This window comes from Ammospiza nelsoni, chromosome 20, assembly GCF_027579445.1.
Source record: "Ammospiza nelsoni isolate bAmmNel1 chromosome 20, bAmmNel1.pri, whole genome shotgun sequence".
NCBI classification, from domain to species: Eukaryota; Metazoa; Chordata; class Aves; order Passeriformes; family Passerellidae; genus Ammospiza; species Ammospiza nelsoni.
The window spans coordinates 9,695,277-9,721,614 of record NC_080652.1 but is presented as its reverse complement, the minus strand read 5'-3'; the positions used below and the strand labels follow the sequence as shown (position 1 = coordinate 9,721,614).

General features: G+C 41.0%; 1 protein-coding gene across 1 annotated transcript; it reads right to left on the bottom strand.

The window, feature by feature from the left end:
* Positions 1-627: 627 nt before the first annotated feature.
* QSOX2 (quiescin sulfhydryl oxidase 2) lies at positions 628-23,995 on the bottom strand. Its single transcript, XM_059486476.1, has 12 exons — positions 23,662-23,995; positions 19,154-19,254; positions 17,937-17,985; positions 16,766-16,874; positions 16,488-16,578; positions 15,032-15,177; positions 14,355-14,498; positions 12,467-12,596; positions 10,490-10,612; positions 9,307-9,457; positions 5,702-5,890; positions 628-3,635 (listed from the first exon to the last, which is right to left on the bottom strand). The coding sequence occupies exons 1-12, from the start codon at positions 23,993-23,995 to the stop codon at positions 3,085-3,087; spliced, it is 2,118 nt and encodes a 705-aa protein (XP_059342459.1). The 3' UTR covers positions 628-3,084.
* Between the last annotated feature and the right edge of the window lie 2,343 nt (positions 23,996-26,338).

Sequence of the window (26,338 nt, the reverse complement as noted above, 5' to 3'; positions counted from 1 at the left end):
GACACAGATAAAAAGCACAAACGCATCCACTTTGCCCAAACGTTTGCAGTTTATTTTAAACAAGCACATTCATTTACAATTTAGTACAAAACAGTCACTTTTCCTTCCAAGAGAGGAATGAGACAATAAAAATCCAACCCAACCAGAACAGACTTGGAGATGTCAAGTTATTGACTTCAAATAAATAGAACATTTAAATTACTGAAATGGTACTGTCACTATTTTCAACACCTCATGTGCAACACCACACCTGGGACCTTTGTTCTGTGCAGGAACAGCAGGGTGGATGCACTGATGGAAACAGAAAATTAGGAATTCTCACAAATAACTTCATCAGGTTTCTTTAGCACTTGCAGCTTTTGTCTCTCCTGGCACATTCTACTCCTTTTATTTTAATATTTCCTATTTGAAAAACATCCTGAGAGCAAAGAAATTATGAATTACAAAGGGCCAAGGGACTGCCCCAGCACAGCTCAATTCCCACAGGGAAGTGGCACTGCAGGACAACACACCACACAAATAAACACTCCAAGGTTGAGGATGTGAGGCTTGGAGGCAATTTTTAAACCAGAAACACTTTCCTGGCAGCATCACCCACCTCCCAGCACGGACTATTGGTACAGAGACATAAAATGGTAAAATTTGTCATTACAAAAACAGAAAACAAACCCAAGATTTACTCAAGTGAATTCAAAATCAAGAAAACCTTCCCAGATGAGGACACTGAAGTGAAGACTTTTGCTGATTCACTGGCAAGAGCTGGAGCACCAACATGGACAAGCAATACCCTAATTTCATTAATTTCATACTTTCATACTCTGAAAAGACAAAAAAAGCCACTGAAGTTTGAGTCTTGGTTCATTTTGTTGTGTTTGCAGCAGGGTCACAGCAATGTGGAAGTTAAAACTTTATTCCAAACTCTATTCCTCTCAAACTTTATTCCAAACCCACATTTGCTGGTTTTTAATGGCAAAATCATCCCTACAAACCCCCAAGGCCTTTTGCTTTCACGTGCTGACAAAAATGAGCAAAATAAGTCACAACTTATGAAACCAGGTGTGTGTATTGGAATTCTAAACCACCAATGGCTGAATTTCAACTTGAGAACGTGCAACGCTGACAGCAGGAATTATTAATTTGTTCAGTTTTCCAGATCCAACACTGCTGTGCTGGGTTAGGTTTTCCTGGTGTTTGGGTTTTCTTTCAAAGCTCAGGATCCTTGCTGGTGGGCTGAGAACACCCCAAAGTTACCTGATTTTCAAAACTCAGCGTGGAATCTCCAGGTTTTCCTCTGAATGAGCCTCACCCTGGGATCTCTCACTGGGTTCCAGCCCAAACCAAAGGGCCCTGATGAGCCTGGAGCCCCTTCCCCATGGGCTCAGCACCACCCTTGTGCTCACAGGGTGCTTGAGTGTCCAAGCCCAGCTGCTCTAAGGATGGGAGTCATGAATTCCTAAAGAGGAAAGACCCAGGATGGTTCCTCCTGCCAGAACTCTGGAATTCTGAGGGTCCTTAGGGAGACAGAGCCAGCCCCTCTGCAGGACTGACAGGGTCACGGGAGCTGAGATTTCTCCCTCTGACACATTCACAGCAGCCCCAGGTGTTACTGTGATAAACTTCAGCTACAAGGGACAGTGAATCTTTGCAGCTCAGTTCTGTCATTCCAGCTGGATGCTGCAGAGACACATCAGAAATACTCAATTTTGTGAACAGCCAATGTTTGATTATGAGAAAATAACCCTGTGGGGTTTCTGTGCTTTTTTGGTGCCAGGCTTCAAACTTTCTGTGCTGGGGGTTCTGAGGGAAATCAGAGGAGGACACAGCAGTGGTATAAATGCAGGGAATTGGCCAGAGACCCCTTAGTCCTTCTCGTGTAACAGAGGAGCCAGCAAACATTCAATTAAATTAAAAGTTGCAAATGTAGAATTGAAAGGAAAAGCCTTTTTATATAACATAATTAATCTGGAGAACTCACTGCCACGAGAAAACATTGAGGCCAAAACCTATTAGGATTAACTAAAGATTAAGTAATGGATAACTAGAACATGCTCAATTACATTGGATAGGATTATAAACTTCACTAGCCAGGACGTGAATTATCCCCCCCAGCCAGGATCACAGCAACTCCTACTCCCAAGGATGATTTTGTAATGTTTCCATGATTTCCTCTCACTGTTGCTCCAAGCACCCCACACTGAGCTCTAGAGGGAACTGGACATCCCAGAACAGGGCAGCTCTGGGTGGAAATACCAAGGGAAGTGTTAATTGCTCTCTTGTGATGCAGAAATTCAACAGAACAAACTCAGTTGTTGTAGATTTTCCAATCTGTTCTGCCATGGTAACACAAACCTTGCTGTCCTTCACTAAAAACATTGTTTTCCTTTCCTAGAGTTCGTCAGGATTGGTTTCCACCTGGAAAACACCATAATTACTTAGCAATCAGCACCGGGCTGCTAATTGTGCCCCAAAACTCTCATCCTAGTGATGGCACACACATATCCTTGGCTGGAATGCACCAGAGAATGGATGAATGATTTGAACATGAAATGCTTCCTTTAAATATGTAAATAATAGTTCAGAAAGTCACAGAGCTTCAGAATTGATTTAATCAGAGGAGCACTCGCGTTTCCTGAAAAAAATCATCAGAATTCCTGCTTCTCCCAGTGAGGCTCAAGGTACCACTCAGGAACTGCTCAGCACTCGGGAGGTGAAATCAGCTCTGGATGGAATTAAAACAAAACATAACACCTGACTTGAAAATACACAAAACAATATCCAATTTCCTTCTCCAGCAGGCACAGTGGATTGCATAATGCAATGTTTACTCTGGAAATGAGTAAAGGATGTTGGTGGGAAGTCGTGGAAAAACCTTAACTGCCGAATGCAACGCTCCCGTGCGAGGACATGGACGTGGCCCTGGGCAAAGCCTGGGCATCTCAAGGCCAGCTCCACCCGTTCAGCTGAACACCTGGGAAATGCCTCAGGAAGAAAGGGGTGTGACCCAAGGAATACTGCATATAAAATCCCTGATCATAAATATTAAAGCTGTGTCTGGGACCCAAGAGCCACGAACAGCGCGAGCTCCTACACCGAGGAGCGGTGAGACTTCACTTTCCAGCGCTTGGACCTGACCCGGAAAAAGAAGTACATGATCATCAGAAACAAGGATGATGCCACATAGAGGATGACACACAGACTCATGTCTAGGTTGGAAAATCCAATCCCTAGGAAGGACACAGCCTGCCTGGTCCCTTTGAGGCTCACGGAGGCAGCTGCGCCTTTGGCGCTACCTTGGACAGCTCCAGGATTCCCCGCTGCCTTCTCCAAGCCCTTGGAGCCTGGATCTCCTGGGTTCTCCTTCTCCTGGAGCTGCTTTTCTCCATTTCCCCCCGAGTTCTTCTGCAGGGTTTTGTCTTTCAGCTCCCTCGTGTCTCCCTGCTCGTTGTCACTGGGCTCAGCCTGGCTCTGGGTGTATTGATAGAGAAGATTCTCGCTGCTGTAGTGGGACTTGAGGAATTGCAGGACTTGCTCCTCATTCCAGCTGTGCAGCCCTTTGATTTCTTCATGGCATGCAGGACAAATGTCTGGAGTTGGCCACTGAACTTTGGGGAATTTTGGATCTTCAGTCAAGTCACCTAATTGGGAGGAGAAAAATAGAAATGGAGAAAGTCAGGAGGGATGACCAGGGTAAGCTGCACCATCAGCCCAGGGAGTGCTTTCCACTTCCAGTGAGGTTGGCATAAAAAGCCACAGCACAATAACTGAATTAAACAGAGACAATCACAAATTTGCAACTTCTCATCAATTCTGACCCCAAACATTTCAAAATACAAACACTAACTCACAATTATTTCCCTTTTCTCACAGTAAAAGCTGCAGCATTTCAATCCCAACTCCAAATCCTGCAATTGCTGCTTTTAGAAGGCAGGAACACCCAACAGCCTGGGCCCTGCAGGGTTAACCTGAATTATGGTGCAAAACAAACTGCTCTTTTCACTCCTTAATCCCTGTTTTCTGCCTGGTTTGCAAGAGCAGCTCCAAGGCCAGACACTCGGATATTTTCATGTTTCTGTGTTGTGAACCTTTCCATCCCAAGCTTGCTTTTCCACAGCTCTGCATCATTGCCAGAACAAATATCAGTATTTTAAAAGCCATCTTCATGTTTAAGATGGATTTTTCAGCTAAAAACCAAGTCTTTACATATGTAACACTGTATTGAATTAGATCTGATTTTAGCATTTCAGATGCTCACAGCTCTGGCCATATTTCTGAGCTGAACACTGCAGCTGGTCTCACACTTTGCTCTAAAAATCAATATTTTAAAATGGGAATGGAGATAATTTTTAGAAAAAAAATCTCTACCTGGTAAAACCCCTAATTTATTAACCTGATTAGTACACTAGCACTTAGAATATTTAAAAAATAATAATTTTGCATTTTATTCTCATTTTATTATCTTTATTCTTTTTAAAAGCAGGAAACTTCCCCGTGATTTTGGGTAAAATAGGGATTCAAAAGACATTTAAAAATATTTGTCTCCTTGATATCTATGAGCAAAAGAACAAATTGGTTTTTTTATCCTAAAGATCACTCAGCAATCAATTTGTTGCAATAAAAAAAATACAGAAACAAAATGTGCTACAGCAAGGTTACAAACAGAAAGCTCCCTGTACTTTGTGTTTTCCTGCCAAAGAGGGAAATGCTGTAAATCCTGTGCATTCCACAGGAACAGGGAATAATTCAATAGGGCAGAGCCATATCCAGGCACCTCCTGACCCCCACCCCAAGGTGCTTTCATTGACCAAACATCATTTCTCACTCAGCACCACAAATACAGATGCAGCTTTTAAGGGTGAAAATACATCACTGTCCCACAGAGAAATTTTAGCAAACTGAAAAAGCATAATTTAACATTATTATTTATTCCAGTGTGTTTATAGTTCTTACTAAAAGGGTATTTTAGCTGGCTGCTGCATCACCTAAATCAATATCCATGTGAGTTTTCCAATACCTTAATGTTCTAAATAAGTGCATTGCTCCACCACTTGGCAACTCCAAGTCCACAGGAGTTGCCTGTTAAAGGAACCAAAATTAGAGGATGTTTTTATTTAATCTCTTATTATTTACCTTTTTTCTCCTCAGAGAAAGGAGGCAAACTGTTTGTACTCACAGCAGTATTTAATTCTTCATAAATCTTGGGAATGCAGCAGGAGCATAATATGAACACAATGTAGCATATTGAAATTGTAACTAATGCTGCATTACCCAGATCCATAACAGCAGACAGGGATTTAGTGCAAAGAGAAACCAATTTTCTTTAGTGCTTTAGTTACTTGATACCTCCATAACAGAATGGATTAAACACAACCAGTATTTTAACAGCACTTCCAACTGGAAACACAGGGATCTGGAGGGGGCACAGGTTTCCCTTATACAGTAATTTTATTTTATTCAGCTGCTGATCTGCCAAGAATTGAGGCTTGAAGCCTTTTGTTCAATTGCCATCATTTTCCAAACCAAACAAAGGTAGGTTTTAACCCTAAACTGGTACACAAAGAAATGCAATTATTTTTTATCCACTGCTAAGCAGCTGAATTGCTCCTTTGATTTGGAAAAAGTCTGACCAAGCAACAGGTGGAGTATCAGAAGAAACCAGCTCTGAAAATGATGATTTTCATCCTCAGGAGTTTCTCTCCCCTACCTGCCAGCCTGTTGTTGACCACGTTGTGCTTCTCCCAGAGCCACAGAACAGCCTGGTCCAAGCTCTTCACAGAATCCATGGATTCTTTGGCCATCTCCTCAAAGTGCTGAGCACAAGCCTTGCAGCCAAAGAAGTGCTGGATGTATCTCCTCATCACCTGCAGCACAATTTGGGGGTTGTCCTCCAGGCCTGCAAGACAAGGGACAGACACAGCTCCAGCAGCAGGGAAGTGAAGGGGGGAGAAGGAAAGGAAAATTTGCTCCATTCTTGTTCCACAGAACTGATACCTGAGCTGAAATAAATCACTTTTGCAATTTAAAGTGGCTGTTTGTACCACACCTACACACATTCAGTATGTACAACTGTGCTCAAAGCTACCCTGAACACCAAAACCAAATAAAAGTCAAGTACCTCTACAGCAAAATTTCTCTTTTCAGAGTATCTTAAAATTTCAGGGGAAAACCAAACTTAGTTAATCAAAATCAGACATTAGTTTTAACAGAGAACACTGTGAAATTGTTAAAATATACAAAATTCACACTTTCTGTATGCCACAACTCCTGTGGAATTAGAGACTTTCTCCAAGCTCTTGCCCAATATGTAAATTTAATATATAAATGTTTATATTTTGCATTCATCTCTATATTCATGGCCAGGCACTGAAGTTATGGTGACTTTGCTACTGAAAATCAAGAGTCAAACCCTCTCTGTGAGTCCTGCACAAGGTGCCTGTGAGGGCTGTTTGTTACTCCTCAATTCTGAGGAATTAGAGAGCTCCACAATCTCATTAGAATTATTAATTCCATGGCTTTTTTGGCAGGCTCTGAATGCACAGAGCAGCTGCTGAGCAACACTTGGGAGAATAAATCAGGAATTCCTGCTAAAATAAACACAAACACGTGATTCTTTTTAAAACATTCACATTTCCACACTAAAGATAATGCAAAAAATAATGAATTCAGCAGGAAGATGAGGCTGCACACGTTGGGAACTTTGTGGCCTTTCTTGTGTCAGCAGGTAGCTCCTCACTTCTCTAAGTGCCTTGAAAACCTGATATAATTTGTTGAAATCCTAATGGTTTCATCTCTGTCACAAAGAACTTCTGATTCATGCTTAATTGCCCCAGTAAATTATGTCAAAATGTATTTTAAAATGTCCTGTGTGTTACCACGGGCACACACTTGTCAAATTAAACACATTTTATGGTGCAGATTGATCAAATTACAGACTCCTGCTGCTGAACACCATGAGTAATTTACTATTGCTTTGTTTTCTTGGGGAAAAAAATCAACAAAACTGCTCAAACTATCAGAGCACTCATCTGTTATAGATATGGGAAATACATAAAGATTGTCATCAACAGATTTATTTAGAACAACAAGAGGGTATTCTTTAAGACAAAAAGAGATTCTTCTTTAAAGCCCAAAAGAAATCCTAAAAAACCCCTGATTTCTCCTCAGCCATTCAATATCTGTGATTGAACAGACCTGTATAAATAAAAGCTATGAGATTAAAGCAGATTAAATTACTGCATTAAAAGAAAGGCTGGAAAATTATTTTGGAAGTTAAAACGAATTTCAGGCAGAACAGTTTTACCATTTATATTGAAATATGTATTTAGGAAAGACAATAAACACAACCAGAAAATTACCTCTTTGTAGAGAAACAAGAGATTCATACACAAATTTAATTTCATTTGTTCTCCTGTGCAATGGTACACCCTTGAAAATTCATTTTGTGGGGAGATCTGTCAAATTCAGCACTAGATTTAAAAATGCCAGATAATTTATTATAAAATCCACAAGCCTGTTCTATTCACACCAAGACATCCTGTTACCTAAAACCACACTTCTTGCAATGAAGTGAGCTCAGGAAATGATTTCTACAATGATTTTACACACCCTTGGCTGTGAGCAGCTCTGAGTTCCTCTGGATCCCTCCTGCGACTCCCAGGTTCAGATTTCCCCACTCAGCATTAAAATGTCTCAACCAGAACCCAATAAAATCATTTTATCCAGAAAGGCACAGGAGTTCACCCAGAGTGCCAGGCCCTCGAGCAGAGGGGACGATCAGGACAAACCCATCTGCTTCAGAAAGCAAACAATTGCAAAATGGCTCATTTTGGTTGTTTTTCTTTTATCAGCCCCCAGATGAATCTTCTATTAACATCTGCCATGTATCATTGTGTAATCCTCCTTTTCTCTTTCCTCCCAAACTACTGCAATTCAGGGTAACCCTAATCTTTAAAGTGGACAAGAAGCATAAAACCCTACCTGTGGTGGGAAGGATTAGGGAGTACATCATGCTTTTTAGTAGATGGGATTTAAACAAGCAATAAGGAGAGGAAAACCTCCCAAGACATAATCCCACAGTCTCAGACTGACCCAATTCTTTCACCATAAGAAGTGATCATCACATATCTGGCCCGATTTACAGCCAGGGTTAACTGTGCCAAAGAGTTCTCAGGTCCTACAATGTATTTTTAACTTCAGGCTCATGCCTGAAACACACAATTTGAGGGGCAATTTTGTGTTGTTAAATATTAAGAATTAATAGATTTAATCAGAACACTTTGGGACTAAAAAGGGGAAATTTAAGATATGCAGGATCCTGCTGAACAGCTCAGAATCATCCAGCACAAACCCCCCAAACTCACTGCACTAAACTGAAGAAATTAAATCTACTGCCCCATGAAAAACAAACAAAAACAGAAACAAAAATCAACAACAGAATGATGTGCTATCAAAAAAAGCCTGTTCTGCAGGAGCATTATTCAGATTTGAAGGATTTTCACTCTGATGCAAACAATGCTGGACAAATGTATGGATCTAAAATGTGAAATAGTAAAATCCTTTTAAACATACAATCAACAACTGGTAAATGGAAAATTTCTGAGTTTTATGATGTCCATGTAGAATTCCTATATTCCTTAGAAAAGACATTTAAAAGGCTTTAAATGAAAAATAAATACGACTGTAAACAAACAAAGCACTGTCCTGGCAAAAATAAAACCCCAATTTTAGCATTAGTGATTCTATTTTCATTGGGTGAGGAGAATAGATTTTATAACCAGCATGTTTCTTAAACAGGAATCATCACCAGAATATTAACACTCAGCTTCACAAGATGCTGCAAGTCTAAAAATGAGCAATTTTACAGAGTGCTGGCAAAGCAGTAAATCACTGCAGGGATTAATGACAGGTACATTCAACTGAAAAAAAAATAAACTAAAGTTGTAACATGCAGTATTTAATAAATAACATTACAGAAAGATCAGCTAATGGCTGTACATCTTTTATAGCTACTTAACTGGATGGTAAAACCTCATTTTCCTCAAATTTCATTCTCAGTGCAACCTTAGTTAACCTGAATCGTTTTCATCACTTTTCAGGGAGCTCAACATTTCTTTGCTTGAAATTCTCTTTTTGTTTTTTCTTTTTTCTGTGTTATTATTCCCAGCTTTAGACCCACACACTTGATTTAGCACATTCCAAACCTTCCTGCTGCAGCCAAGCTCTGACCCCTGCTGGTGCAGCCCTGCAGCCACTCTGCTCCACAAACTGATTCCTTCAGGATTTACACACCAAAAAATATTTGCTGCTCACCTGTGTTCAGCAAAGCTTTTGGCCTCAGTGCAGCCTGGACAGTGAGGGTGTGGAACAGCTTCCAGAGGGAGCAGCTGTAGCCTCTCAGCTCTGGTCTGCTGCCCTGGCAGCCAACCCACTGCACTTTCCTAGGCAGAAATATCCCAGAAATCTGCAAAAAAAAAGAGATTTATTTAAGGTGTGTGCTGCTCTGGGGCCTAAATGTACTGAGTGTGGTACCATTGAGGTGATCCAGAGTAAAGAACAATAAATTACTTTCTGCACTTCTTAATTCATGCTTCAGGCACACAAAAACCCTCATGTCTCAGATACTCTGAAGCATCATCATGAAACTCATCTCTTTTGGACAAGACACAAATTGTTAACCATTGACATCACACCTACTGAAATCAGTCTGACAGAGCACACAAAGAAGTTTAACCTGTGAAGATTTTTTTTGTTTAAACACAACACATGAAAACATTCCTGTACACTGCCAGAGCTCCCCTGGGCACATCCAAAATTCCCTATTACTGCACAAGGTTTACATTATTTACAGTATAAAGCCTTCACTGGCTGTAAAATTCCATATTATTTCTTCTTGGGACAAACCCACTCCTTATTCATTGCACCTGAAACTCAGTGCAAGATTTCAATTTCTGAGACTTTTCTCTTCCTAAAATGCACAGGAGGCTTTCAAATTTCAGACAGAAAAAGGGAAGAAATGGTGAAGTTCTGTGCAAAGACAACCATGTGACAGGGCTTTGCCAAAGTGGGATGGGATTCCAGCAGGGAAATTGGAGAGAATTTGGGGGAACTCTTCAGGAATAATGCACATTTCAGTGGGAAAATTTCCCATCACTTAAACTCTGACCTTCAAGAGAATCGTGCTGACAGCAGGCATAGTGAATCAGAAATATCCTCTGGGAATCTTGCATCCCTGGGGATGACATTAGGGAACAAGTATTGCTTGTTCGTTACAAAACCACCCAGGATTGGATGTTTCAATTCTCTCATTTCAATTTCTTTGCGTGGATGTGGGTTGGTTGTTTTTTTTCTGCTAATGATTTCACTTTATTTTCATTTTAACCTTCTTATAACTCCATTATGAGTGGGGGAGCAGCAGTAAGTGATGTCTTAGATTGATATAGAATCTTATCCTGTCCTAATGCCCTGTTTGATGCTGGCACTGGCAACAGCTTACCCGCATTTTGTTGTTGACCAGATCCAGGATAGCATCATAAGGGATTTTGTCTAATGGAAGGCTCACCAGCCACTCCTGCAAGGTCTCTAGCAACTTCACCACAGGCTGACGGCCAGGAAAAAGCTGAGAAAAATAAAAAAAACAAAGAAGAAAACATTTTCAAGCACAAATCTCATTAGCAATGAGCTTTTGGTTTTATCCAAGTGTTTTTGTTGTCTGTGAAATGCTTTATTTTGTTCTCTGATGAGCAAATTAATTACTTGTTCTGCTTGCAGTAAAAAGCCATCTCACACCAGTCTTTGCTTACAAAATTCAACAAGTTTTTTGCGCAAAATGTTAAAAATTTTTAAAATTTTAGAATTCTTAGCAGGCAGGAATGCTACAGAACAACTTGACATTATCTAGGATTTCACATTAAGGTAATTCAGTTCAGAATGTTGCTCAAAACAGAACAAAACACCTCAGTGCAACAGAGAGGCTGAAATCCCTCTCATTTCTGAAGGATCAATCACAAAAATTAGTTCTTTTTAGTCAGATTTCTGTCAGTTTAGGAGCTGTTACCCGGAAGAACATTTTCCTTTCATGTGTAGCAGTGATTTCCAAAGTGATCTGGAATGAGGAGTTCCTTAACTCACAACTTACAGAGCCACAGCCTGGCAGATGAGTGTGAGGAACTGAAAATCAGTGGTAAGGCCATTATTTTACAGCAGAAAGGCTATTTTGCTTTAATGAGGGTTGGAATTATTACAGAATTAAGTCAAGTATCTGCCATTCTTTAGGACCCTTCCAGAGGGAGCAGAATTTCAGTCATGAAAACTCCCCAGGCAGAGAATCAGAGATTTTTATGCCTTTGGATTAACCATCACCATGAACAGGAGAAGAATATAAAAAACTTTCTAACACCTGAAAATATGAATGAGAGAAGTGAGAAAAGTGTTACATGACTGAAAAAAAATGCAAATAAAGGATAGTAACTCCTGGTGGGACAGGGCAGGGGAGATGAGCAGGCACCTAAAAGAGAATATTCCCCATTTATCACAACAGCCAGGGAATCAAATGACATCAGCTGGCCATGGGGAAGAGCAGAGGATGCTCTGGGGATAATATGATGGAAAGATTACCACACACTTTCTTAAAGAAATGAGGCCAGCTGCAGATTTCTGACCTCTGATGGCTGCAGGGGGGAGCTGGCTGGGTAAGGAACTGTCTGTCTGATTCTCAGATAAACCCAGATATTTGGAAATGGTTCATATAGGCCTTATTATTCCCTTAAGAGTTATTGATTCACTTGTTAAAAATAAAACATAGTGTGAGCTACACGGGGAGTAAAAATAAAGATATATTGGTCATTTCAGGAAGCTGGCATTATAAAGCAAAATGATTTTAAATTTTTTCAAGTCATATCACATTATATTTTAGGTATTTTCTTTTTATGCAAATGTAACACATAAGCATTTTAAATTTTTAAATAATTATATTCAATAGCTCAGTTATTTTTGAATACCTACTTAATCAAAATCAGCACCTCAATTATATTCAAAATTCAGTCAGAAGCTACTAACATCTCTAAATAGAACAGCATTTGCCAAGTATGCATTAATGAAATTCAAAAGTCAAGAATGAAAAACAAAGGTTGGTTTAATCCCACTGAGCAACAATAGCCACTTATCCTGAAAATCTGATAAATGGACTATATTTACAGTGTTTGTTCAATATGCTGCAGACTATTTAAGCTTTATTTAATTTTGAGCCCCCTAAGGTGAAATTAAATTGCATTTTAACCCTGTAAGTATGTCAGAACAGCAAACAATACCTCAAAAACAGCCTTTAAATAAACCCACCAGACTGTGTTTGAAGCTACTGAGGATGCACACACTCAAACACTGTGCAGACACTCTGAGAGACTTATGCCCCACAATAAATTTTCTGCTGCAGCCACTTCATCTCCACAAACAATCAGAGCCCAGCAGTGCCTACCTTGGCAGAGATGGTGACAAAGTCCTTGAAGGTTTTCAGCTCAGCTCCCTCGAGCGCCTTGTGCGTGGCCAGCTCCACGCGGAGCAGGAAATGCAATCCTGACTCAAGGTCAGCCACGTACAGCCTGGACCTGGAACACATCAATCAATAACCCTGCAGGCTCTGGCAGCCTCCTGCAGCCCTTCCCTCACCCTCACCGGGTAAAATAATGGCAGAAATGTCATTAAAGTCCCCCCTGAGCGACTGCAGTCCTGCCCACCCTCAGTGGCACAAGCAGAGTTTGGAAAATTGAGGCACAGCCACACATGAGAAAGTTTTTTGATACCTGACAGAACTTTTTGCTTCCCAGCCAGCTTTACCTTGTAATGAAATTACAGCCCTGGTGTAAGGAAATTACAGCTTCTCTGCTGGGCTGACCACAGACAGAAACAGGACATGCCCTGAACAACAGGGGATCCCACACAGGGCAGGGGTGCAAACAAGACTGGAAATGGAAATGGCAGTGTTGGGAAGGACTGAATTAGAAATCCTCTCCCAAATGCAGCAGTTTTACTGCAGGTCCTTCACCTCCCAGTTAAAACACAGCAGCTCTAAAGACAAGAGTTCTGACAGGCACAAGTAAACCATATAAACCAAATAAAACATTTTCCAAGTTCCTTCTCACAGCCAAATATCTTCATAACTAAACCTGCTTTACAAAGTACAATTACAGCAGGCACACAGCCCCAGCTTTCAATGCTTTTCAGGCAGTGTGAGACAGAGCAAAGGAACTGAACAAACAGAAGTTCAGCAAATTCACACTTCTTGTAAAAGTTCAGCAGCACTGCTGTTGCTAAAAAATCAGAATTAAACAACAAACATTGAAAAAACTGGCTGCTCCCACCTTCTAAATAGTATGCAGGAAAGAACATATTAAAAGACAGAATCATCTATAATCATATATATTACAATTATAATTTAATTTAAGCCACAGACTTATTCTGAATTTATCTCCTTAATTAATAAAGTACTCACTGAAGTTATAAAAACCAGCAAAATTCTGCTTCAAGTTTCTTAAATAAAGAGACATCCACATGAATGCAGGAGGTTCTCCAAAAGGATCCTATTTAGAAGATACTTGGAGTGGAGATTCATGTCAACAAGATTTTGCCTTGCTGGAAAGCAGCTCAATTTAACTAAGTTGTTTTGCTAACTGAATGTTCCACATAAAGTATTTTCTAATAGTCACTGAAAGAAGATGACACTAATAGTGTCCATGAAAGGAAAATAAGTATTATATTAAAGCACTCAGCCCCACATCTTTTCCATCTAAAGATGCTGAGGGATTATCTCTCTGCACAGGCTTTGCATCCTTCTCTCAAAGAGGGAAAGAGGGTGAAGATAAACCTCAGGGGATTTGGGGTGATAAACATCTTTTACAGTGACTTTAGTATTTTCTATTATACTTGCATTTGACAAGCCCTTTCCAGTGGGCACTGTTTCACTACTGCACACACAGAGAATCTCCTACAGAAATGTTACAGCTTGGTATTTTAACTCATAATTTATTTAATTTATTTTTTCAGGGACACTGTTCACTTCTTTCAGGTAGTGGGTGATAAGTCCTTGGTATTTTCAAGGCAATTGAATATTTCACAACACTTCTGGTAAAAACATTCCTTCCAGAGCAGTGCAGACATTTGCTGCTAAAACCAAAATACCTCACTAATTTCACCTGTGTATTGTTTGAAAAGCTGCTCACAACTGAACTGAATGGAGTGAAATGAAGTAAAATATGGAACTGCTCTAGGATTTTATAATAAATTACAGCTCAGCTTCCCACGTGACAGGAAAAAGCTGCAGGTGATTTTTAATAACTAAATTTATAAAAATCAAGGGAATCACTTACTTATCAAACTCTTTCCACACCTTGATTTCTGTGCTCTCCTCTTTGTTTTCTGGAGCAGGCAGCTGCAGAGGCAGAAGGAGTTTTTTCCTTACACCTGGCAGTGACTTTAAATATGAAGAAAAGAAAGATCGTAGAGGCTTCAAACTGCAAATGGACAAAGAGAGAGATAATTGTAATCTCAGACTAAGTGAATGCCCAAAGCAAATAACTGTATTTATAAAATAAAATATTCACTTTGGTTTATGTTTTACAGTCCTAGTGCAGCATGGCCTGTTTTGATACAAAGTGAAAACAAATAATGTTCAATTTATGAATAACAAATCACTTGGATTATGGGTGTGAAATTCTGTTCAAAATAAGAACAAAAAATGTTAATCTAAATGTCAATTCATGTTACACAAGAAATGGGTTTTCTTAAGAATTTTAATGCTTCATTTATTTTTTCCACTTTTATTCCAAAGATATTTTTTTAATTTCAGAACTATCATAGTAATAAATTGAAGCTATAAATAGACAACAGTAATAAGTAAAAGCAGTATTAGGTATTTTATTGATAATATAGGGAACACACAAGTTCAGGGAGTACAATGTATTGATGAGGTGTCAGGACATCAAATCCTGACACTTTTATCAGTTAAGTGAACATCCCCACAACCCAGTGACAGATAATTACTTACTTGTTAATTAATCCATGGCTGCCATTGGGCTGTATCAGGTAGCATGAGGGGACTGAGGTGATCCCCAGTTTCTCCAGGAAAGGTTTATCAAAATTCAGGGCTCTCCTCACCACGATGTTTTCATACTGGATCAGATCTAAGATAACCTGGGAATGAGAGGATGCCATGCATTATACATTGTTCAGGGAACAGCCAATCTTGCAGGACAAGACACATAAACAGGTGAAGTGCATCATCCTTTAAGGGCATCATTAAGCTGTTTGCAGGAAGTGCAGCTGTGGCTGCTCCGTGCACACAAACAATTTCACTTAAAGAAGATTTACTCTTCTCTAGAAATTATTACTCCTATTTTCCTTTTTTAATTTTAGTTTTTCTTGGTCTGTTCTGGTCTTTTCCTCCTTCCTTCCATCAGTGATGACACATGGCCTCCTTTTCTTCAGCAGTATGGGAAAGTTTGTCCATTTTGTCTTGTGTTGTAAACATGAAAACAATGCTATTTTCTGTTTCACTAAACTGTTCTATAAAGCTCAAATACTACATAACACTAACAAACATTTTTTATCCTGAAAGCAGACTCCACTTTGTGCTAACCAAATGACTCTGTCTTCCCCTCTAACTGTAGATAATAAAAACAGTGTGATAAAAAGCTGAGAACTTTATAACCTTCACATTTCTTCAGTAATGCCCACTTGCACCACCACAGCAGCTCCCAGAGAACAAATGGCTGGAATGAGCCTGACCCCAGAGTGATTCCCACTCCTGGCAGCACAACCTCCTCCACTCATGACACTGGGCCACCTCAGCATCAAATCCAATTAGAAACATTTGCAGACACTGGATGTTTCCACACAGATTATACTTGGGTAATTATGCATTTTTTTTTCTTCACTTATCCTTAGCAGGAAGAGAAAAGTAACAGTTGTCTAAGCTAACAAGAGGCTCATTAGGTGGGGAAGTGATACCAAATCAAATATTTTATTGGGAAGCAAAACCTAAAGACTTCCTCTGTGTTTCTGAACTGCTTTATGCTACCATCTTAATTTCTACAAATTTATATGTGAAGAAAGGGAACTGGAGAGTTTAGATTATTACAAACAGTTGTCCAGAAAAATGAGTACTAAAAATGGTTCTCTAGTAGTAACAAAACAATAATGTAATCTTTTTGATGTGATATTTCAAATTCTTGAAAGAAAATTGTGCTGAGAATGAAATTGATAAATTAACCTACTACTAAAATAAGAATGGAAGAAGTTAACATGACATCACATTATTTTGTACGAGTGTGAGTGAACACCACAGCCCAATAAAATCCCTGGGTTTAATGATCCCCCAAACACGTGTGACCTGCTCCAGTGCTGCATTCAGGGAGCTGTTGTTTAGCTAAATAAGCTCAAATCCAGCTGGTTTCTGGTGACATCCATCCACAGCCACTCTGTCCCTCAAGGTCCCACGTTACCTCTCGGCCCACGTAGGAGCTGTTGCTCTCAAACACAATGGCTGTGTAGTGGTGGCTGCTCTTGTCAAAAAGAGATGGGAGATCACTGGACCTTTGAGGAAAAGAAAAGCAATTTAGCACAGAATGCAATACACCCACTGTTACCATGGAATTTTCTTTTACAATCTCATAGCACAACCGGTATGAAAAAACTTTTAAAAAAGGTTTTTAATTTTCTACAGTTTATTTAATTAACTGAGTGAACAGAGAGCAGCTACATTTGAAACCAAGGAACTTACAACACTGGATCCAGTGGTGGGCAAGCAGGAGGCCTCAGCTCCTGGGAATGGTTCTGCAGGAAGTCAATCATCATCTGACGAAGGGTCTGCAGCTCTCGATCTCCTCCTGCTGAGAACAGTTCCAAAAAAACCACACAAAACCCTTCAGAAAACTGGGGGAAAATGACTCACATGAAGGTTTGTTGTGCATGCTTTTCTGGGTCAGGTTTTTGCTTTAAATTCAGACTTACAACTCAGCATATTATCTGGCTGGAGAAAAGGATTTGGTTGTAGGATTTCATTTTAATGTTGCTGTGAGATCATATTTGAAAGCTGTCATCCCATCCTAAAATTAATAAAACCTCAAGACTTTTCCAAATGTATCCATCTGCCTGCCTTGCTGATTTTCTCTTCAAACAATGCTTGATTCTCAATGTGAACATTTTCACAGTAGTTGCTGTGGGCAACTTCAGCAGGATAATAACCACAAATTAAAACCTGCCAAGATATATTATTCCTACCAAATGGAGAGGCCACAAAGCCATGGAACAAGAGGAGGAAATAACTGAAGTGTGATAATATTTTATTTGCTTTAAAAGAAGAGGAAAAAAGCAGAAAATAAATGCCCAAGAGGTAAAAGTAAGGTTCCCTTGTACAGGAAGGGTTAATGGTGCAGGTGGTCTCTCCTCTGACCTCTGGCCTTTTAAATGTTCATCCATGGAAAAGGACAACATCACTTTTGTCCCAGACAAACCACCTCAAGCTGTGATCCTGACAAACCCTGGGCTAAGCCTATTTTCAGGGAGTCACCATGTGAATAGGGGCTCTCCCAGTGCAACTCAGGATGCCTGGAAAATGGCTGAGGGATCAAAAGGCAGCATTGAGCAAACTGGATCTCATGCTGATGAGGAGGGAGGTGGGAAAAAAAGGGATTAAAAAAATTAACAAGCCATTTGTGGAAATTAAGAGCTTCATTAAAAAAAAAAAAAAAAGGAAATGTTATTCCCAAGTTTCTTGAAGAAATGTTCTGATTAACACTTCCTGGAATACTTGAAATATTCTGTTTAAAGAGCTATTTAGTGTCCACCCCATCCCTGCCTAAAGGAACTGACAGGATTTTGCTTGTTGTGTGACACAGCCCTAGCTGACAGGAAAACTGCTCTGGGAATTTCTCACAGTAAAATGTTCTTACCTTGGTAATTTTCTCCAGTTGTGAATTGCTTTGTAAATGCTTTGAAGTACTGTGTGTGAGAAAAGAAAAGTCACTCTATCAGACAAAAAAGCCCAGTTTAGGAACAAAAAAAGCTTTAAAGAGTTTTTACTTTTACAGCTGTAACTACAAAACATTTTTATTTTTCTGCTCAGGAGACAGTTTCCCTCTTAGCCTATGAGTTCCAAAAAGCTGCTTCCCACCTACCTGAGGGCAGTAGGAAAAATCCCTTAATGCATAATTCAATGGTGTGTATTGATCCTGCACTGCAAACTTTAACCCAAACACAAATGAACTGATCACCAAATCTGTGCTACCAACTGTGTGTGCATGTGGAACACTATTCACATTTTCCAACTCCCTCCAGTGGTTAAACAGGAGATCTAAGGGAGCTTGGCTGCCTTCTGCTACAAAAAAATAACATGGAAAAATTCAGTGTTTAATAAAGAGGATATCACAATTTACACCTAAAACTTTGGAGAGTAAAAGAAAATAAAAGTATTGGTTTTACTATCAAGGTAAAAGATCACAGATCCTATATTGGAATGTCTCCTGTTATCACAAACAGTTTATTCAACCCTCTCCATCCATCACATTCTGCTCATACTTAATAATGTGATTAATACAGACTGACTAGAAGGTAAAAATTGTATAAAAATGAACAATGGCAGATGTTGGCTAATGTGGCATCCTCTTTAAAAGGCAGTTTAAGCATTTTATTATGAAAAATATTATGAAACTAATCACAAAAATAGTGAAGGATCTATCAAGGGTAAATTTTTAATTGGTCATGCAATCAGCTGTTTTCACAAGGCAATTTCAATGTGTCCCCTTTACTTCCACACACCAAAACTAAAAACATTATTAATAATCCTGTAACAGCTGAATTTGGAAAATATTTATACAAATGTTTATTATCTAATAAATCTATTGAAATTAGGGGTTATATAGATGTGATAGCATGATACTTTACAGAATGATACCTTCTTTCAATAAGAATTTTTCAGATTCAGAACTGAATTGCTGCTCAAAACAGCTGCATCAGCTCTTGCCTTCAGCAAAACCCCCTCAAATTAATCTTTTATCAACTCTGCAGTTTTCTCAGCAAAGCAAAACTCCAGCTACAGAACAATGAGTTACCCAGTTTAATTACCAGAAAACATGCACCATTTGCCCAAGGCAGGATGTTCTGCACTTACCCTGAGGGTTGGGTAGTAGTGAATCCCATATTCCTTGCACGTCTCATAGTTCCCTTCTTCCCCACAGTCCAGCACTCCAACTCTAATTGCAGATTCCCAGTCTGCAAACAAAGATATCTTTCAATTTTCAGCAGGAGTGACCATGGATCCCAGCTGATGAATTACCTTGCTTCCCATGGAAACCAGCAGCAGGACTCAGAGATTCCAGTGGCACAAAAATCCAGCCCTGGGTCGATTCTCATTTGCCATTCATTCCCATCCCCCAGTGTAACACAATTTACTGATTTTTAAAATAACTAAAACCTCCCTGTTTTTCTTGGCTGCATCAGTGTTTTCCATGCACCTGAACCAGAGGAATCCCAGCACACAACGCAGCAGTTCCAGGGGTGAGGAAATCAGGGCCAATCCAACACTTGCAAGGAGCTGGATTGAATTCCTCAGCTTTTTCCCATTAGCTGTGCTCATAAAATAGAGCATGCAGAATGCATATAACTGAATAAAATTCACCCAACAGTTACTCATCCACATGGCTGTCAATTACAAACCCATAAATCTGATACACCTTGTATTAGAGCTTTTTTAACAAGCTGCTTTTTCTCCAACTTAAGAGTTTTCTGAGAGGCCTCAGAATTACACACACCCCCAGCTCATGTAGTGTCTGCTGAAAGCTGCATTTATCTGGCAATATTGTTCACAAATACATTAGTTATACCCCCAAAATACCTGAGTTTTAAGCAGTGTTCAATAGTTGAGTTTGAGCATCACTCTGACTTTCCTTTATAGCAATAACCATGAGAGTTCAAGGATTTCCATAAATATGCTTATATAACTTCAATAAAAGCTTTCAACTAACTTACAGCTTTTTCCTTCTCTTTTTGCTGGGAATTTATCTTTTTGAGCCAGCCTCTGCTGCAGCAATCACTTCAAGGAAGAACCACTCCAAGAGAATCCTTGGACAGCTGCTTTTTGAAGCAAAGTTAAATCAAACCAGCCGTGGGCAGAATTTGAAGGTCCCTCACAATTCCCAATAAAATTTAAAAAGCACTAAAATTAAACATGCTTTTATAGGAAAGAGCATGAAAGCTTCATCAAGTTCAAGAGCTGATGGACAGTTCTGGTCTGTGAAATTTATCTTGACCTTTCCTTGTGTTTGGAGGAGGCCAGGGCAGCTGATGGAGAGGTTTGTGCTGAACATGCCAAGAGCTGAGCGGGCACCAGGAGAGCAGATGGGCACCCATTCACAGCAGCACAAAGCACACAACAGCCCATTTCATCAAATAAAATGCAAAACACAAAAGAAAAGTTTGGCTTCTGGTTATCTCCTCCATTCAACTTTCACCACTCCTCCTCTTTTTTCCACCTGTCTGGATCCTCCTCCTGGCCATGAATGGGAGCTCTCTGAGCTCAATGCAAATAACCCCACACAACAAAGCAGCGCCACCCCAGCTAAACACCAGGGTTAAAGAGCACCAGCTGGGATGTGCTGCTTAACATTCCTGCTGCTGGAAACGGAGCTTCTGCTTTCCAAGGGGCGCCAGAGCTGCTGGAGTGCACAGCTGATACCCTGGAGTTACTGCAGCGCTGTGGCCTGGGCTGGCTTTTTACAAAATGCTGATTAATTTGAAATTAGCATTAGTGGGTTTGAAATACTGACTCACAAGCGAAGGGAAAGAGGCAGATGAGGGGTGCATTAACCATGAGAATCTCTGTTTATGCTAAACAAGCTCAAGGGAATGTCAGGGCTGTGTCGGACAAACTGGAATCCTGCAGGTGGGTCAAACCTCCCACGTGAGGAATGGCACAAAGAATTAAAAGGAATTCACTTCCTTCCCATAAACCTGGCTGTTTTCCATCAGGAAGTTTCAGTCAGGGGGGTAAAATGCTGATCACAGGCACCTCTCTCTCACAGCTCCTTGAGACTTGCCTGTTTTGACACTTGGCTGCTTCCTGAACAAGGTGACTGCAGCTCCCCACCAAATGTGTTCAAAGAAAAGTTTCTAGAAGGAAATCTTTATTATGGATTTGAAACAAAACCTGCTAAATTTGTACAGTTACTCCAAATCCTGAGGAGTGAACTAATTCTGTGTATGATTCTGTGTATAATTCACAGGTTGTCCTATGTGTGAATTCCAAGGGTTTGTCACTACACATAATTCCAGCCTGTATGTATTTTGCTGATTAAACTTAATCATCTTTTAGACAGAAAAAGGATAATTAACTCTAATGGCCACTTTGGCTAGTGCTGCAATAAAATGAAATGTGAGATTAGGAAAGCAGCAGCACTGACTGAGCTTAAAGCCTTTTCTGAGAGGGAGTATCAAAATAAAAACATAAATTACACAAAAGCAAGCATTGATCCTATTTTTCAGGAGGATTATGTTCTGCTGTGAAGTCTGCAATGGTACTATTGGCAAGATTTAACAAATGAGAAACAAAACTGAAATTAGGTCTATTAGCACAGGCCTTTTTTGGACAAAGCTATTGCACCAATTTAACTGGATTTTGTTTGGACATCAAATCAGCAAACATAACCCCAGTGATCTAGGAGTTCTGCATCCTCAAGGAAATCCTTTAATATCCTAGCAGATGAGTAAATATCTTTGAAAAAGAAATGTTGAGACAGATTAAGTGGGCAAAATGTTTTGGGTTTGGTTTCTTTGATGAAGCTATGAATGAAAAGTGTGACTGTTCTCAGTCTCCTAAAATCCATTCACCCAACTTGAAAATGGAAATATTTGGCTGACAAATAACACCAAAAGCCAACAGCATTTGCTGGTTGTGCCAATGTCCACAAGCATTCAAAATCTACTTTGTAAATGAAAGTTTTCATAAAAGCTCAATGGATTAAAGGAGAGAGGCCTTTAACTGATTGCAGTGATACAAGTGTATAACAGCATCTGCAGTTACCATGTCTGCTGGTGAGGAAGAAAATGTGTATTTTAGGAAGTCTTTACAAGTTACAAAGGCATCACACTGCTGTAATCCTACCTAAATCCCTGTCTTATTTTGACCAAAGCTCTGGCCAGTTTGGGCTCTTCCTGCTCTCCACTGCTGTGCTCAAAGACCTCCTTGTTACTTCAAAGAAGATCTAATATTATTTTGGCCATGAGCAGATTAAAGCAGGAGAGAAAATGTTACATAAACTTATGCAAATTAAACAGAAGAAAGTTACTGGTTTATAAACAAACCCCTCATGCAAGTAAGGAGTATTTGAAGCGCTCTGAAAACCATGACAGTTCTGTGTTTCTCTGCTTTTGAGTCTTTGCTCACCAATCATAATTCCTCAGTGTGTGATACGCCTATTTTAGGGTGGGTTTCCATTTCCAGAGATCTAAATGCACACCTAGTACTTCACCTACATTTCATGTGAGCTGTTAATGCTTTTCAGAGTGTCACAGAATGGCCAGAGCTCTTCAGTTCCTCTCAAAGTTAAACCACGAGCGCATTAAAAACTGCTGAATCCATCCTGGAAACATCTCCTGGGTGAAATCTGAATTAAGAATAGTTTAAAAGCCTTTTACACTGCTATATTAAGCATAACATTTCCTACAAATCTGATCTCAGCAGAAGTACTGAACTTTAATTGATACCTCAGGGGCCTGTTTGTTTCCTTACATCTACAAATAGAGTAAAACTCTTCAGCACCTGCCAAAAAAACTGAGCAGGCTAAGAGACAGCAAGGCAGGTCCCTGAGCATAAACTGTAGATGCCACCATTACTTTTAAAGTCACTAATTGATAAATATGAAACCTTGTTCTCACTTTGCTTGATTTTTGTATTATTTTCTGGTGGCACTTTTCCCCCTTTGTGCCCATCCACACTGAATTTGCAAGATATAAATTAATATGTGCACAGCCTCTCCAGTACCACAGTATTTTTTGCTTATCCTCTGAAACAAGCTGTTCTCTTGATAAAACATTTAAAAGACAAACATCATGCCTTCAAGAGTTCAGTGTAAACAAACCTCGGCTTCACAGGGACACTTACATGCAAACCACACTGCTGTGTGCATGCAAGGTAAAGTTTTATGCCTGGATTCTTTTAAAACCTTTAATTTGGAGGTGTGCTTCCACCATGCACCCCTTGCTCTGTCCCATGCGCTATTTTGGCTGTGTGGCAGCACCTGAGCAGGGAATGAGGTGATGCTCACACAGCAGAGCAGATGAGGGTGATGCTCACACACCAGGGCAGGGAATGAGGGTGATGCTCACACACCAGAGCAGGGAATGAGGGTGATGCTCACACACCAGGACTGGGGATGAAGATGATGCTCACACACCAGGGCAGGGAATGAGGTGATGCTCACACAGCCCCGGGCACACGTGCCGTGGCCCGCCGGTGACACAGCGACCGAGGCCCCGCGGTCCCCCAGCCCAGCGCCCCCCGGGGCACCGCCAGGCACCGCCGCGGCCCTGCACCGGCTCCGGGCACGGCGGGAGGCCGCGAAGGGCCGCGGGCCAGCGGCCGGGCCGGCGGGGCCGTGGGCGGTGACCCGCTCCGAGCCTCACCTTTGACGTCCCCCGCCAGCGCTCGCCAGGTGGGCGCGAAGGCGATGCAGTGGCCGCAGGACGAGCTGTAGAACTGCACCACCCAGGCGGCGGAGGAGTTGAGCAGCGCCGGCCGCACGGAGCCGGCCGTCAGCACGGTCAGCGGGTCGTGCCCGGGCCGGTACAGGCGCGCCGTGGCGGCGGCCGCCAGCAGCACCAGGAGCAGCACCGGGAGCGGCACGGGGAGCGGGACCGGGAGCGGGAACAGCGCCCGCCGGCCCCCGCCCGCCGCCGCCATGTTGGGACGCACGGAGAGGGGCGGGGCGGGGCCGCGCCATAGCAACGCGCCGGCCATGGCGGCACGGCCTGAGGGCAGCGCGGTCTGAGGGCAGCGCGCTCTGACTCGCGTCCCTGAGGGGAGCAGCGAGCGTCCCGTGTTCCTTGGAGGAGCCAGGATTGTCCGTGTTCCTGAGGGGACCCTCCGTGTCCCCTGAGAGGAGCGGGGATTGTCCATGCCCCTGACGGGACTGTCCGTGTCCCTCTGGGAAGCAGGGACCACCGCCCGGTGTCCCAGAGGGGAACAAGGACTCTCCGCGTCCCCCGAGTGCTGCAAAATACGGATTATATAAAATTTTATTTAAAAATAATGTTCTTTGATGTTTGATTCAGAGAAACAGAGAGCAACCGACAAGCTCCAAGTATTAGAGAAGCGCTCGTCACCGGTGCCACGCACAGGAGCAGGTTGCCCAGGAGGGTTTGGAGCCTCCCTGACCGGAGATGTTCCAGAGCCGTCGGGACAAGATCCTGACTCTGGGATAACCCTGCTGGCCCAGGAGCTCGCACTGCCGGACTCAGTGTGGTCCTCTCCTGTCTTACCCATTCTGTGAGATCACTCGGTGGCCGAATTTATGTGATAATTTATATAGAAAGAGAAGTTTGAACTTCATGAGTTTTCTCGCTGAGCAGAGATGAAAGCAGAGCAGCCTTTGGGTCGAGAGCTCTTTTATCCCTAATCACCTCTCTCGGCAGGGAAGAGCCTCTCTCCTCCGACTGAAGCTCTGATAAAAGGCTGAGTGTAGGTGGTTTGAGAGAAGCTCTGTCCTTTCCATAAATTCAGGATGAGCACTAGTCATGGATTTTAGCACCTTTTCACTCTGGCCCAGTACGGAAGTCTCCTTTCATTTCTAAATACAGGCTCAAGAATTTTGATTACCTTAATGAGAAGCAGAAACCCAACAACATCCCCAGAGAAGGGTTTCAGAGGATTTAAAAACTCAGATGATGAAAGACTGAGGTCTCTGAAAAGTTAATTCTTGCTTCTGTTGCTCACAAACACTTCTTTTAATCCTTGAAGAACAAGCAGGGAACAAAGGCGTTTAAATTCTTACTTCAGGTCCATCAGGGGAGTTCAGGGTTAGAACTTAATTCATCATTGTTTGTGGCCAACAACCCACAAACAGTACAAGAATAAAATTCTGCTACTTTTGCTTTTCCCTGACCCTTTATTTTATTTGACCATTACATCTAAAATGGTTCAAACACATATCTTTTGGTCCATATCCACAGCTTCAACCTAAATGGTTTCTCATATCACAGCCCAGCTTTAGGGTATTCTCTATTTTTTCTGGGTACAACAAGCAACAAAATAGATGGTTACAGTAGCAGAGCTACAACAGCTTCCAAGAATTGAAAAACCTTGTAGCAGCTGCTAATTAGGATTTTAAAAATCTGCAGTGCCTAAGATATTTTAGGGCACATGTTATTTAGAAGAGTTGTTAAATGTATGAAGATGAAAGAGATGGATTACAGGAGAATTAAATGTAGGGTTTAACTGAGAAATAATCATTTTCTATGAAAGATAATGACTCCTCTTGAGGCTAGTATCAAGATTTATTGACCCAGGAGGTTAATATTGATCAAACCCAAGGCAAACAAAATATTAGACCTTGAAGGAGAGTAATCTTGGTATTGAAGCCTTGCCACTGAGTGAACAGGTCAATATATCTGGGTGCCAGAATCTCAGCTTTTGAACACAGAATGGGGGGGATATTAAATATGTCTGACATGTTCTGTGTACACACTTTTTATTCTTTATAGCTGTGCCCTTCCCTGCAGAGCACTGTGTGAGGGTTCAGGCTTCACTCACAGCCCTCACTGCAAATCTGATGGGTCTCTGCCTCAGCTGTAACATAATGCTAAAATCCAACAAGTCCTTCAGCTATTTATTCATATCTAAGTGATATTTTTAATAGATTTCATTCCAAACACAGAGATCCTGCTGCTGCAAAACAAGAGTGAGAATAAACTGAAAAGCCAGAGTGCTGCAATTTATAGATTTGTCATTGTATCCAACCCTCTAAGTCCAGGAGGAAAAAAATGGAGTTAAATTCTGCTATAAACTGACAACAAGAAAACAAGTAACTTCTGTGGATTAACTAATCAATGAGGATAAAGTCAGAGACCAGGAAATGTACCACAAGAGACATGAAAATAGTTTATAGGATAAGATCACCAGTTAAAGTGCTGGGGGCAGAAGTTGCCTTTTTATTTCTGTTCATATGGCAACAAGCAGGGGAGGGTTTAATGTGCCCAGCAAAACAAAACAAAAATGCACCCATTCACTGCTGAGAAAAACAGTGTGCACAAGATAATCTGTAATTCTAACTGATTTCAGTGACAATAAATAAACAAAATAAGC